At 30.9% G+C, this 12,805-nt stretch overlaps 3 protein-coding genes across 5 annotated transcripts in view; all 3 read left to right on the top strand.

Annotated features, from left to right (window-relative positions):
* Positions 1-2,493: 2,493 nt before the first annotated feature.
* LOC107875559 (cytochrome P450 93B2) lies at positions 2,494-8,655 on the top strand. The gene is made up of 2 exons (XM_016722316.2): positions 2,494-3,494; positions 7,699-8,655. Exons 1-2 carry the CDS (start codon positions 2,550-2,552, stop codon positions 8,362-8,364), a joined length of 1,611 nt encoding a protein of 536 aa, XP_016577802.1. The 5' UTR covers positions 2,494-2,549; the 3' UTR covers positions 8,365-8,655.
* Positions 8,656-8,784: 129 nt separating this feature from the next.
* LOC107875560 (dirigent protein 25) lies at positions 8,785-10,545 on the top strand. 2 transcript variants are annotated; one of them, XM_016722318.2, is made up of 2 exons: positions 8,785-9,239; positions 9,621-10,545. In XM_016722318.2, the coding sequence occupies exons 1-2, from the start codon at positions 9,041-9,043 to the stop codon at positions 10,412-10,414; spliced, it is 993 nt and encodes a 330-aa protein (XP_016577804.1). In that variant the 5' UTR covers positions 8,785-9,040; the 3' UTR covers positions 10,415-10,545. The 2 variants fall into 2 exon arrangements, with proteins under 2 accessions (XP_016577804.1, XP_016577803.1); XM_016722317.2 differs by having other exon boundaries at positions 9,618-10,545.
* Positions 10,546-11,103: 558 nt separating this feature from the next.
* The window catches only part of LOC107875561 (60S ribosomal protein L35), an 11,699-nt gene continuing 9,997 nt past the window's right edge, over positions 11,104-12,805 (top strand). For both annotated transcript variants that reach the window (XR_001675843.2, XM_016722319.2), the window contains exons 1-3: positions 11,104-11,246; positions 11,319-11,454; positions 11,545-11,701. Coding sequence is in view for 1 of the 2 variants with exons in the window: in XM_016722319.2 (XP_016577805.1) it covers positions 11,243-11,246; positions 11,319-11,454; positions 11,545-11,701 (297 nt within the window). In the remaining variant the exon portion in view is untranslated. The remainder of the gene's footprint in view (positions 11,247-11,318; positions 11,455-11,544; positions 11,702-12,805) is intronic.

The following is a 12,805-nucleotide window of genomic DNA, read 5'->3' as shown; positions in this document are numbered from 1 at the left end:
AATAAAAAAAATATTATTAATTCTAATATATAAATGACTTGTAATAATTAATCAGGGACAATATAGTAAATTTTGAAGCAATTAGGATGTAATATAGTAAATAATTGGGGGTAGTATAGTAAATGAAAAGGTGGTCGAAACCACCTCACTAAAGGTGCATGACCCGTGTCAGCGAGGACCCAATATCATAGACATATTTTAGCACTAATATTTGATATTGATGAAATACAAATATAAATGTACATTGATTTAAAACGATAACTTTTTAAATAATAACTATTTGACGTTACTCGCTAAGAAGTGAAGTTTTATAATATAGTTTTTTTCCATATGATAAGAAAGTGTGATGTGTCATGTAGTCGAGTTATTTTAATTGTTTGATGATAAGATTGAGACCTGTTACAAAATATAGAAAAGATGTAGAACTAATATTCATAGGATTATTTCATACAAAAACTGAAACAAAAGATATTTCAATTAACAATAAAGTCTTGGATCATCTTCTCAAAGATGATTATGGTTGAAGCAGCTGCAACAAATATGTCATAAACGCATATTTTTCTTGTTTTAATTAAATACTATTAATTTTCTAATATATAAATGACTTATAGTAATTAATCAGGGGTGATATAGTGAAATCATGGTGTAGCTCTTGAAGCAGCCATGTCGAAATCAATATTTTAATTAAATATTATGAATTTTTAATACATAAATGACTAATAAAAAATATTTTTAATTATAATATATAAATGATTTATAATAATTAAATAGGGGTAATATATTAAATCATGTAGCAATTAGAGGTAATATAGTAAAATGACTTATAATAATTAATTAGGGGTAATATAATAAAAAATATTATTAATTCTAATATATAAATGACTTATAATAATTAATTAGGAGTAATATAGTAATTCACGGAACAATTAGGGGTAATATAGTAATTGATGAAGCGCTGGTCGAAACAATAGGCAGATATGTCATCTATTTTTTCAATTAAATATTATTAATTTTTTAATACATAAATGACTTATAATAATTAATTAGGGATGATATAGTAAAATCACGGTTAAAGCAGCTGAAACAAACGTCATAAATATCTATTTTTTAATTAAATATTATTAATTCTAATATATAAATGACTTATAATAATTAATTAGGGGTAAAATAATAAAAAAATAGTATTAATTCTAATATATAAATGACTTATAATAATTAATTAAGGGTAATATAGCAAATCACGGAGCAATCAGAGATAATATAGTAAATGACGAAGCAGCTGATTTTTTAATTAAATATTATTAATTTTTAATACATAAATAACTTATAATAATTAATTAGGAATGATATAGTAAAATCACGGTTAAAGCAGCTGAAACAAACGTCATAAATATCTATTTTTTAACTAAATATTATTAATTCTAATATATAAATAACTTCTAAGAATTAATTAATTTTAATATATAAATGAATTATAATAGTTAATTAGGGGTAATGTAATAAATCACTGAACAATTAGGGCTAATATAGGCAGACATATCATCTATTTTTTTAATTAAATATTATTAAATTTTTAATACATAAATGAATTATAATAATTAATTAGGCATGATACAGTAAAATCATGGTTAAAACAACTGAAACAAACGTCATAAATATTTACTTTTTTAATTAAATATTATTAATTCTAATATATAAATAACTTATAATAATTAATTAGGGGTAATATAATAAAAAGTATTATTAATTCTAATATATAAATAACTTATATTAATTAATTAGGGATAATATAATAAATTATGGAACAATTAAGGATAAAATGATAAATAATAAAGCGCTCGTCAAAACCAGCTCTCATGTAATATAGAAATATTGCTTACACCTATCCTCTCAAAAACATAATGGACCCTTATTACTTTACTTAACTACTCCCTTTATTTTAAAAAAATAATTTATTTTGATTTATACAGAGTTTAAAAAAATAAAAAAAAATTTTAAATCTTATGATATTAAATTAAAGATATGACAAATAATGTATTAAAATGTCTTTTAATCTTGTGGTCTTAAGCATACTACGTGGAAAGTTAAAAGTAAAAAGTTGCTAAAAAAAATCGATCATTCTTTTTCAAATGAAGGGAGGAAATGATTTTAACCATGGTCTCTCCCCTCTCCTTTCTTTTGGCTTTTACACGCATACTTATTGATATTTTTACTGAGCAAGAAAAGAATAACAAATCCAACAGCAATTTTACATATTCTTATCTTCTTTCCTCTCTCCATAAAAATATGTAAAATGTATGCATATAAAATGAAAGGAAATTAAGGAAAGGAGAGAGACCATAGTAAAAAAACATTTAGTTAAATAAATTAATTTGGTACATTAAATTCTTGAGAGGACAGGTGTAAGCAATATAAGGCCCAACCAGAGGTAATGGTCACTAGAGGGTAGCCTCGTCCGTACGTGTGTGTATATATATATATATATATATGTATATGGTTTTTGCTAGAGCCAAGCACAGCAAGGTAGTGAATATCTACAATTGGCTAAAATGGTGCTACCAATTAGTACAACTACAGTATTTTCCTACGTGATCCCCTTTCTCCTCTCAATTCTCATTTTACGTCCCATTTTTTCAAAATTATTACCAAAACATCACCATAACCTCCTCCGTCGTCCGCCGTCCCCGATGGCTTTGCCTGTTATCGGACATCTCCATCTCCTAAGCTCGAATCTTCATCGTAGTTTTCACGAATTATATTGCCGTTACGGTCCTTTATACCAGCTACATATTGGACATCAATTATGTTTCGTAGCTTCCACACCTCAACTAGCAAAAATATTCTACAAAAACAATGAATTCATTTTTTCATCTCGCAACTGTTCACCCGCTGTGATATTACTAACGTACGATGCTTCTTTCGCCTTTTCGCCCGTTGGACCCTACTGGAAATTCATTAAAAAAATTGCAACATACGAGCTCTTGAGCGCGCATAATTTGAACAATTTTCTCCCCCTTAGAGCGCGAGAAATAACGCGATTCCTACGAACGCTGATGAATAAAGCGGAAGCTAAGGAGACGACGGTGAATTTGACGAAGGAATTTTCAAAATTGACGAGCAATATTATTTCTGGGATGATGATGAGTTCTCGTTGTTCGGAGAATGATAAGGAAGCTGAGGAGATCATACAAGTCGTGAAGGAAGTTACGGAGATTTTTGGAATGTTTGATGTAGCTGATGTTATAGGGTTTGGTGGGTGGTTTGATTTTCAAGGGATAAAGAAGAGGGCACGTATTACTCATAAAAAATATGATGCTTTGCTTGAGAAGTTTATAGCAACAAGGAAAAAACTAAGGAGTAAGAGGAAATTGGAAGAAACAAAAGATCATGAGGAGGCAGGAAAGGACCTGCTGGACTTGCTGCTTGATATTATGGAGAGTGAAACAGTATCTGAGGTGAAGATAAGTCAAGATCACATAAAGGCATTGATCTTAGTAAGTTATATACTTTACTGTTTATACGTCCATACTGTTACTCCCAAATTTCCAATGCATGCCTTATCAATTTTTGTTTATACAGTTTATACTTTCATCTCATAAAAGATGTCATACTTACAAATAATTAAACTTTAAACTAATTTCTATTAGTTAAATGAATTAATTTATAGTCACGTCATAAATAGTTATCTCCGATGATAAATCACACATTTCAAAAGTATTTTTTTATATTATTTCTTAAAAAAAGATATTCGAAACAAGGTTAGAGTGAGATTCATGGTCATAAATAAGATGATGAAAACGAGGCTGAGATTATTTTGAACGTGTGAAGTGCAGATGTCTCAACAAAGAGGTTAATAGTTGCAAACTATGTTGGCAGTAAGATAGACAAAAAAAAATTATACTAAAAAAAATACTATTTGATATAATTTGGCTAATTGATTTACATATTAAAAACTAACTCAAAAAATATGAAATCTATTAGGAGAAAATATCCCCCTAAACAAAACTCTCTAAAGACTATATTGTGAATGATATGAGAAGAAAATTTTTTATTTATAGATGTATAAAACTCCTCCTCTCAAAAAAAGGTTAGTCAAATATAGAAGAGTTTAATATTTTTCTTTTAAAAAAATTGAAGTAATTATGATAATATTTTGACTTTATTTCAAAGAAAAGTAAACTCAAATATGGTAAAAAAATCAAAAGGTTGACACTAATAATGGGTATGATGAGAGGTTGGTAGGTCGAAAAAATATTGAAAAGGGTGATTAGAGAGGATATGATGCATCTTCAATTTACTATGGATATGACATTAGATAAAAGGGTATGGTAAGTCGCATATTAGGGCTTAAGATTAGTAGATAATTGAATGTTGTCTCGCGTTTTGGTGAGATAAGATTGGTCATAGTTTGGAGCATTGTGTCTGTCATAATATTAACTTTAGTCTCGTAATTTCTTACTCTTTGATTTCTGTTTTGCATTATTTTATTATTGGTACTGTTCTCTTTTTGTGATTGCTCTATAGTTCATATTGTGATCCTTTTCATTTGTCATATTTTCTCCAACGTCGTATTTCCTTTTTCAAAACTGCTTTGTTTGATGCTTTTGAGCCGAAAGTCTTTCGAAAGCGATTCCTACTTTTTACCTCCACTAGATATGAATAGCAATTGTAAGATTACACTTGATATATTATTCATGTTAAATTTACTCCATAAATTGAAACGAAGGATGTGCTACAAGAAGTCAAGAAGTAATGTTATTCGTGAAACTCCAATTTATTATTGGTCCATTGCACGTAGGTTTTGCGTGACCATGATCTCGATTTGAAGTTGGCCAATTAATTTGGGGCAGCTATGATGTTAGCACTGTAGTTTTAAGCATCAATCATTAGTAACTATTCCTTCGTTCTATTTTATGTATTATAATTTTTTTATTCATCTCAAAAAAATATTATTTTTATTTATTTAATAATTATTTAAAGATATAATTTTATCTAATTAAAATAATAATAATATATTATTTTAATAAAGAATAATTTTATAAAAAATATTAAGTCTTTATTTATTTTTAACCTTCGTACCTGATTAAATTATAGCACATAAAATAGAACTGAGCGAGGAAATGAATGCATCTAATTGACACCAACCAGTCATACTGATGAATAGTTTACAAGGACAAATTAAGCAGGCATAGAATGTAGAGTAGCCCTGCAATGTTTTGACTTTTCAAGAAGTAGTTCAAGTATGAGATTAATTAGGTCAAAGTTCTAATATTCAGTTTATTTAAAAAATGTACTTCCTTCCTCCGTTTTAATGATTTACTTTTTTTTAATCCGTTTAAAAAATGATAACTTTTTTTTCTTTTTATCAATTTTTTAATTTTAACTTTCTACATGACATGTTTAAAATCACAAGATTGAAGGTATTTTGATAATTTGACATATCTTTAATTTAATACCACAAAATTTAAAATTCTTTTTTATTTTCTTAAACTCCATATCAAATTAAATTAAATCGTTCTTTTTGAAATGGAGGGAATATCTTTCTAAAAAAAATATATTATAATAAAATACTTTTGGTGAAAACAAGTCAATTCTTTAGCTATTTTAATTAAACCATCTCCATCTATAGAAGATGGCTCACCTTTTTTTTTTTGTTAGATGGACTAATTTAAAAGAATCATGCCACACAAAAATTGGACATGGGTAACAGCAATTAATAGATGTGAGCAACTCGTGGAGCTTCACGTGCCATTTTCTCTCACCAGAAGCCGACCAATTTCAATCTCACCACTAAAGATATGAAAATTTTTTAGCTTCTTAAAACATTTATACTATCCCTGAAATATTTATCCTCCCAAAAATATTTAAAGAGTAAAATATCTGATATCTCCTAAATTATGATTAAATTTAGAGAAAATTTTAGAAATAACAACTTTATAATTTAATTATAACTTTTATAGCAACAATTTTATAATTACGAAAAATAGCAAATTGTATTTGTATTTAAGTAAAATGTTGTTATATAAATACATATACAAATATATATGTATTACTCATAAATACATATGCACAACTGAAAAATACATATTCTTCTATTACTATGAAATGATTAAATATTGCTATTTTTGCTACAAGTTGTAATTTTGAAAAAATATTGTTATTTATTGTAATTATAGTCTTAAGGATGCTAGTTTTTGTAATTTTTTCTTAAAGTTATTAAGATATACTTCAATTTTATAAGAATCCTATTATTTCCTTTTAGTTGACATGACATTTTTGACGTAGACCTCATTTCTATGTAATAAAGATGACATATCAACATAAAAGTGTGACAAAAATATGCTAAAATTGATTCTAAGGATAATAGTACCCATATGAAGTTAAAAATGTGCTACTTTGGCCATAGTTCGAAGGGATACCGAATGATTTTATCTCTTTTTTACATTGTGATTCTAAATCTTCAAATTAAAGAGACTAGCTCTAAGTGGGTATTTGGATTAGCTTATAAGTTGGTCAAAATAACTTATAAGTTATTTTTTGTTTAAAATGGTGTTTGACAATTTTTATAATTGCTTAAAAAAAATTGATTTTGACTTTTTTTTAAGCCAAAAACAAGAAGTAGCAAATATGAGCTTTTTTTTTTTAAACTTATAATCTATTTAAATTGACCATTTAAATTACCTTTGTGTCCCTTGCAATTATTACTTATTCCAATTTTACCCTTATAGCCCTGATTCTCCTTCACTACCATTAATAACCAAACTTTTACCTTTTTTTAAAAAAAAATTTTCACATAAATACATACAGTCCAATAAAAGCAGCAGTGCCTGCACTTAATTTGGTCATAATAACAATAATGAAATTTTGGGTTGTGGATCTTAAGGTTGAATTATACTAGTATGAAACTATTTATCTATTAATATAATTATAATGATTAGTAACATATATATTTTGCTTAATGATAAGCTCGATATATATATTAATATTATCCTTGAAGGTTAAAAATAACAAGCCCAATTTAATAAGAAAATGAAAGTGTCATAAATTGTACCTTAATGATACGAATTCTTAACGTAACCATGAAGAAACAAATAATCTTTTAATATATAACTATCTTTTTCAAACATAAACATTCTCAGCAGTTAAACTCTTAAAAAAAAATAAAAAATTTAACGTACAAATTAATAGTCATTCATGAAAATATTCTTTTAATATATATATTAAAATATATATTAATTTTAATTTGAATCATTTTAGCAATAAAAATTAATAATAATCAAATCTATATATTATTAATAGCTATAAAGGTATTTCAGTCATTTTGATAAAAAAAAATGTTTAAAAGCATTATTTACCAAATACATCAATAACTTTTTTAACACTTTTATCCAAACACTTAACTGCTTATTTTTAAAATAAGTTCAGTACTTTCAAAAGCACTTTTAAAGTTTTTTTTTTCAGTCGTTTTTTTTCAGCCTATCCAAACGGGCTCTAAGCTTACGAACAATATCTTCTTTTTTTCCCGTCCCTCCCATGCACCTTACCAACTTATAGTTTGAAATTCAACTCATTTGATTGAGCGCAAATCATTTCGAACTTTCTTTTTCTAAAAAAAAAACTGAAAATTCCATTTGTCGTCAAAATATATAATTGGGGGAAAAAAATACCTAATTACAATTTATTTTTATTTTTGGCTAGGATTTCATTACTGCTGCAACAGATACAACAGCACTTACTCTAGAATGGGCCATAGCGGAGCTTACCAACAATCCAAGTATCCTAAAAAAAGCCCAACAAGAGATTGATAATGTCGTGGGAAAGCATCGAATAGTAGGAGAACTAGATGGCCCAAATCTTCCATACATCCAAGCAATCATTAATGAAACATTTCGTCTTCACCCACCCGTTCCTTTACTTGCAAGAAAATCAGTTGAAGATTGCAATGTGGAAGACTATCAAATTCCTAGTGGATCACTAGTGTTTGTGAACATGTGGTCCATTGGGAGAAACCCAAAATATTGGGAGAACCCAATGGAGTTTAGGCCTGAAAGATTTTTAGAGCCCAGAGAGGGAGGCCCAATATTTGCAAAAGGACATTGCTTTGAGTTATTGCCTTTTGGTACAGGAAGAAGGGGTTGTCCTGGTATGCCTCTTGCCATGAGAGAGTTACATGTTGTGCTTTCAACTGTAATTCAGTGTTTCGAATGGAAAGCAGTGGATTCGAATGGAGAGATAATGCGTAATGGAGTTGATATGACTGAACGACCTGGATTAACTGCTCCACGTATCCATGATATGACGTGCCTTTTGGTGCCGCGAATTGATTTGCCTCGTATGATTCATCAATCGTCATCTCTGAAATGATCCATGGTATCAGTGTACGCAGAGTTCTTCAATTCAACCTCGTTGCGTGAGGATATATTATGTGTTATAGATATTAGTTAAATAAAATGTGTGGAGAATCTTAATAGCTTGTTCTCTTGTTGGTGAGGGTTGATTCACATCTTGTAAATCCCTCCCCGTTTTCCCTTCCCCTACCCCTACTATAATTAAATAAAAGCTATAGTAAGTTAGAAACGGTCAAAAGCTTCTGTACAGTTTCTTTTGATGCTACAAGTTTGCTTAATATATTGATTAAGGACTTGAGAAGTAGTACTTTCTGTGTGTAGATATGTGATAGTTGTTTCAGTAGTTACTGATTTTAGTTATACCATAGTGAATCAAACATGAACCAGCTAGTCATTCAAATAAACAACCTATAAGGAGAACAGCCTAGCTAAGGAGATTTAAGCATCATGAACAAAATAATACTAATGGGACCATTCAACTAATACACTTTTTAGGGTGGAAAGGTTTATACCTAATCCATCTCATCAACTCCTCTCATATGACAAATGAAGTATTCAACTTCTCTCCATTTTAATCACACATATATATACTCTCATCAATGTTCTTGATTATCCATCAACTTCATTCCATACAAAGTACATCATAAACAAGAACTCCTCTATATCTCTTCCATCAATTTCTTCAACCAATTATGGCATTTCAAAATTCCAATTATTTTCAACTCAAAGCCATTATCTCATCCCTATTCATTCTAGCTCTCACAATAACATTTGCTACAGCAGGTCGAATCCTTGATGAAGAAGTAGCCACCCCCAGCGTAGCACTAGAAAATCCTGATCCTATCGATCAGGCACCAGTTTCAGGGGCAACTGGAGGTGGTGCAACTGCAGGTATTGAACTGTGTGACCATCTCATCTAACTGCTTTAACAACAAAAGAAAGCACATTTTAATTACTTAATTGACTATATTATATCAACACATCTCCAGTAACATAATTATGTGCACAAAATTAGGCAAGGGTGCTGTTGGATGTAGTCTGTACTATAGTACATTTCAAGTAGTATTTTCAATTTTATTTAAAATTTGAATCTAATACGTACATTTATGAATTAAAATTGACAGTTCTAAATAGCATTTTTAGTTTATCTCTGAAGCAGCCAAGTAAATTTACAGCAATGACTTTGTTGTTATGTTGTATGTTGAAGGGATTTACCTCTAATTTTTCAATGGTCTTAGAAAAGTTGTTCTAACACCATCTATATTCTAGTAGGTGCAGCACCTGCAGATACGGCAGCAGGTGCTGCTGTAGCCGGTGGAGGTGGCACTGGCACTGGTGCTGGTGCTGGTGCTGGTGCTGGTGCTGGTGCTGGTGTTGGTGCTGATGATCATACATTTTCCTTTTTCATGCACGATATCCTGGGAGGATCAAATCCTTCAGCTATAGCCGTTACAGGAATCGTAACAAACCCTGCAGTGAGCGGCCAAGTCCCTTTTGCAAAACCAAACGGAGCTGTTTTAGCAGTTAACAATGGTGTCCCTACTAACAACGCCAACAGTGGAATCATCAGCAACAACAATATCCCTTTCCTTACAGGCCTAAGTGGCACAACATCTAATTTTATTAATGGAAACAGCATAATAGGAGGAGGTAACGGTTTGCCAGCAATAAATTTGCAACAATTAGGATCAGGAATTAGTTTCCAGAAGCTAATGTTCGGTACATTGACTGTATTCGATGATGAATTAACCGAAGGACACGAGCTGAATTCAGGTTTAATTGGGAAAGCTCAAGGATTTTACGTCGCTAGTTCTGAAGATGGGTTGAGTCAAACGATGGCATTTACTGTAATGTTTAAGAGTGGAAGTTATGCAGATAGTTTGAGTTTTTTTGGTGTTCATAGAATGGGAGTTTCGGAATCACATCTTGCTGTTATGGCTGGCACTGGAAAGTATGTTAATGCTAAAGGATTTGCTACTGTTAAGACATTTCCAGCTACTAATCAGTTGCAAGAGACAGATGGTGTGGAGACTGTGTTGCATATTACTGTGTATCTTGCTTATTAGTATGATTAATTTGTGATTTGCTTGTAATTCTGGTGTGTTTGCTAAGTGATTGGATGAAAAAAAAAAAGTTGTAACTTTTGTGTTCTTTAAAAATTGTTGTAATTAAAAAGGTTAAGCTCCAATTTGGATTGCTTTTGTTTGCCAATTTTTGTTTGTCCACAAATAAATATCATCTTTGGGAATTAAAAATAATTCAACTCTCAAATTTTCATTTTGCCCTTATAATGGACATTGCACATGACACAATCAATACGATTCAAGGTCCGGCGGCCTAAGGAATTTACTTTGGTCGTCAAAAGGGACACAGACAACAAATAATTTATAGTTACACAAATGGTCAAAGAGTAATCCAAACTTCAATTTTCAAAAGTCTTTCTTTTTTAAATTTAGTGTCAAATCAAATGATGTCATAAAAATTGTGAGAGGGAGAATTATTTTGGTAAAAAAGGTCTCTTGTATGTGGCACCAAAAAAGAAAATTCAATAATATGGACTCTCCAAGACTATGGATTTCCCGATTATTAAAGCAATCTTTACCGACACAAGGATCTCCTCACCACAACCTCACTGCTATAACCTGACAATGAATCTACGAAGGCTTCGAGTAGTTCTAGTTGGCTCAATATGTGACAAGACAATTAATTTTGGACTCCTCAGCTGTGGTAAAGTGAAGAAGCCCAACATGGATTTGGACAGTTAATTGGGCCTTTAAAGTCCACTAGCCCATATTATTTCAGCCCACATCCGAAATATAGCAGACAGGCAAGTCTAGTACATTGCCTTTCTTTAGGGTTCCTGAGTTTCAGCATTGCCTGTAGACAAACACACCATGGGTAATTAAACATTCCATTTTTGGGTCCAATTTTGTCTTTCCTAATTCTAATAATCCTATTCTCATTTTGCAGCAAGAATCAAAGTTCACGAACTGAGACAAAAGTCCAAGACTGAGCTTTTAGCTCAGCTAAAGGACCTAAAAGCAGAACTTGCTCTTCTCCGTGTTGCTAAAGTCACTGGTGGTGCACCAAACAAGCTCTCAAAGATGTAATTATTTTTATTTTTTTTCACATTTGCAGTGTATTGAAATTTTTTATTAGATATAATTGATGTTTAAATGAAATGCTTTGATTGCAGAAAGGTAGTGAGGTTGTCAATAGCTCAGGTGTTGACGGTTATATCGCAGAAGCAGAAGTCGGCACTGAGGGAAGCGTATAAGAATAAAAAGTATTTGCCTCTTGATCTTCGTCCTAAGAAAACTAGAGCTATTCGTAAACGTCTTACTAAGCACCAGGTACTTTTATTATATTTGGATCCCTTGAACTTTTTGTTGGATTTCATGGTGATTTGAATAATGAAGAACAAGAGAAGAAGTAGAGTTCCTTGATTTTTTCAAATGAAAACAGTCTCAAACAGACAACAAAATTACAGCCAAATTGGAAAAACAAATGCAGTAATTGTTGAGAGAATGCAACTGCCAAATTTGAAAGAATGTTGCTGCCAAAGTTGAATAAATGAGGCAGCTATGGAGGCTGAAAAATGCATCCAAGTTTGCTGCCAATTTTGAATAAATAAGGCTGCCAAAGTTGAATGAATGAGGCAGCCAAATTGGTCATGGAAGGCAGCCAATGTTGAATGAATATTAAAATGTAACATCAATCCCCCACTCATTTTAATATTATCAAGAGAGTCTACTAGCCGAAGGAAGACTACCATGCATAATGAAGGTGTGCTCTGCATTGAACCTTCACTTAGTAAAACAGTAATTTCTACTCCAGAGTCGTAGTGGTCTCAGACTTGAACTATGATTGCTTAGGGGAAATAAAAAGTTACTGTTTACACATAATAGTCAAGATGTTGACATGAGCTTTTTAGCCAGCACGTTACGGCCGTGTGCTATCCCGATTTTAATGAGTGTCGTTTGAGAATGAGCCTAATTCTCATAGGAAGCGGCCTACCTCCACACTCATATAGATGAAATCCGTCGAGAGTGCTCCTGTAATTTAGCACCCTACTCATACGAGCTACAGATTTTCATTAAGAGTTTAATAAACTCAACCTCACAATCATTACAGGCAAATGCAGGGATTAATAAAAAGTGCATTTTTCACAACAAGTCATCATGTGATTCGTTTTTTCCATTGAACCTAGTTATAGGATCTCTAACCCCCAAGTTGGGTTTCCTCACATATGACTCAAGATTCAATAGGCTTCAATCCCATCCCCCTCGATGTGCTCCAGACGTTTTCTCTTGCTAAGGCCTTAATCAACAGATCTGCAAGATTATCACAAGATTTGACATAATCAACATTAATAGTACCATTTGTCAAATATGATCTCACATTACTGTATTTTCTGCGTATAGGTCTGGATTTATTGTTGTAATAACGGTTTTGAA

Source organism: Capsicum annuum, chromosome 6, assembly GCF_002878395.1.
Source record: "Capsicum annuum cultivar UCD-10X-F1 chromosome 6, UCD10Xv1.1, whole genome shotgun sequence".
Taxonomy (NCBI): Eukaryota; Viridiplantae; Streptophyta; class Magnoliopsida; order Solanales; family Solanaceae; genus Capsicum; species Capsicum annuum.
The sequence above is the reverse complement of the archived record's forward strand: the minus strand, read 5'-3'. Positions and strand labels throughout refer to the sequence as shown.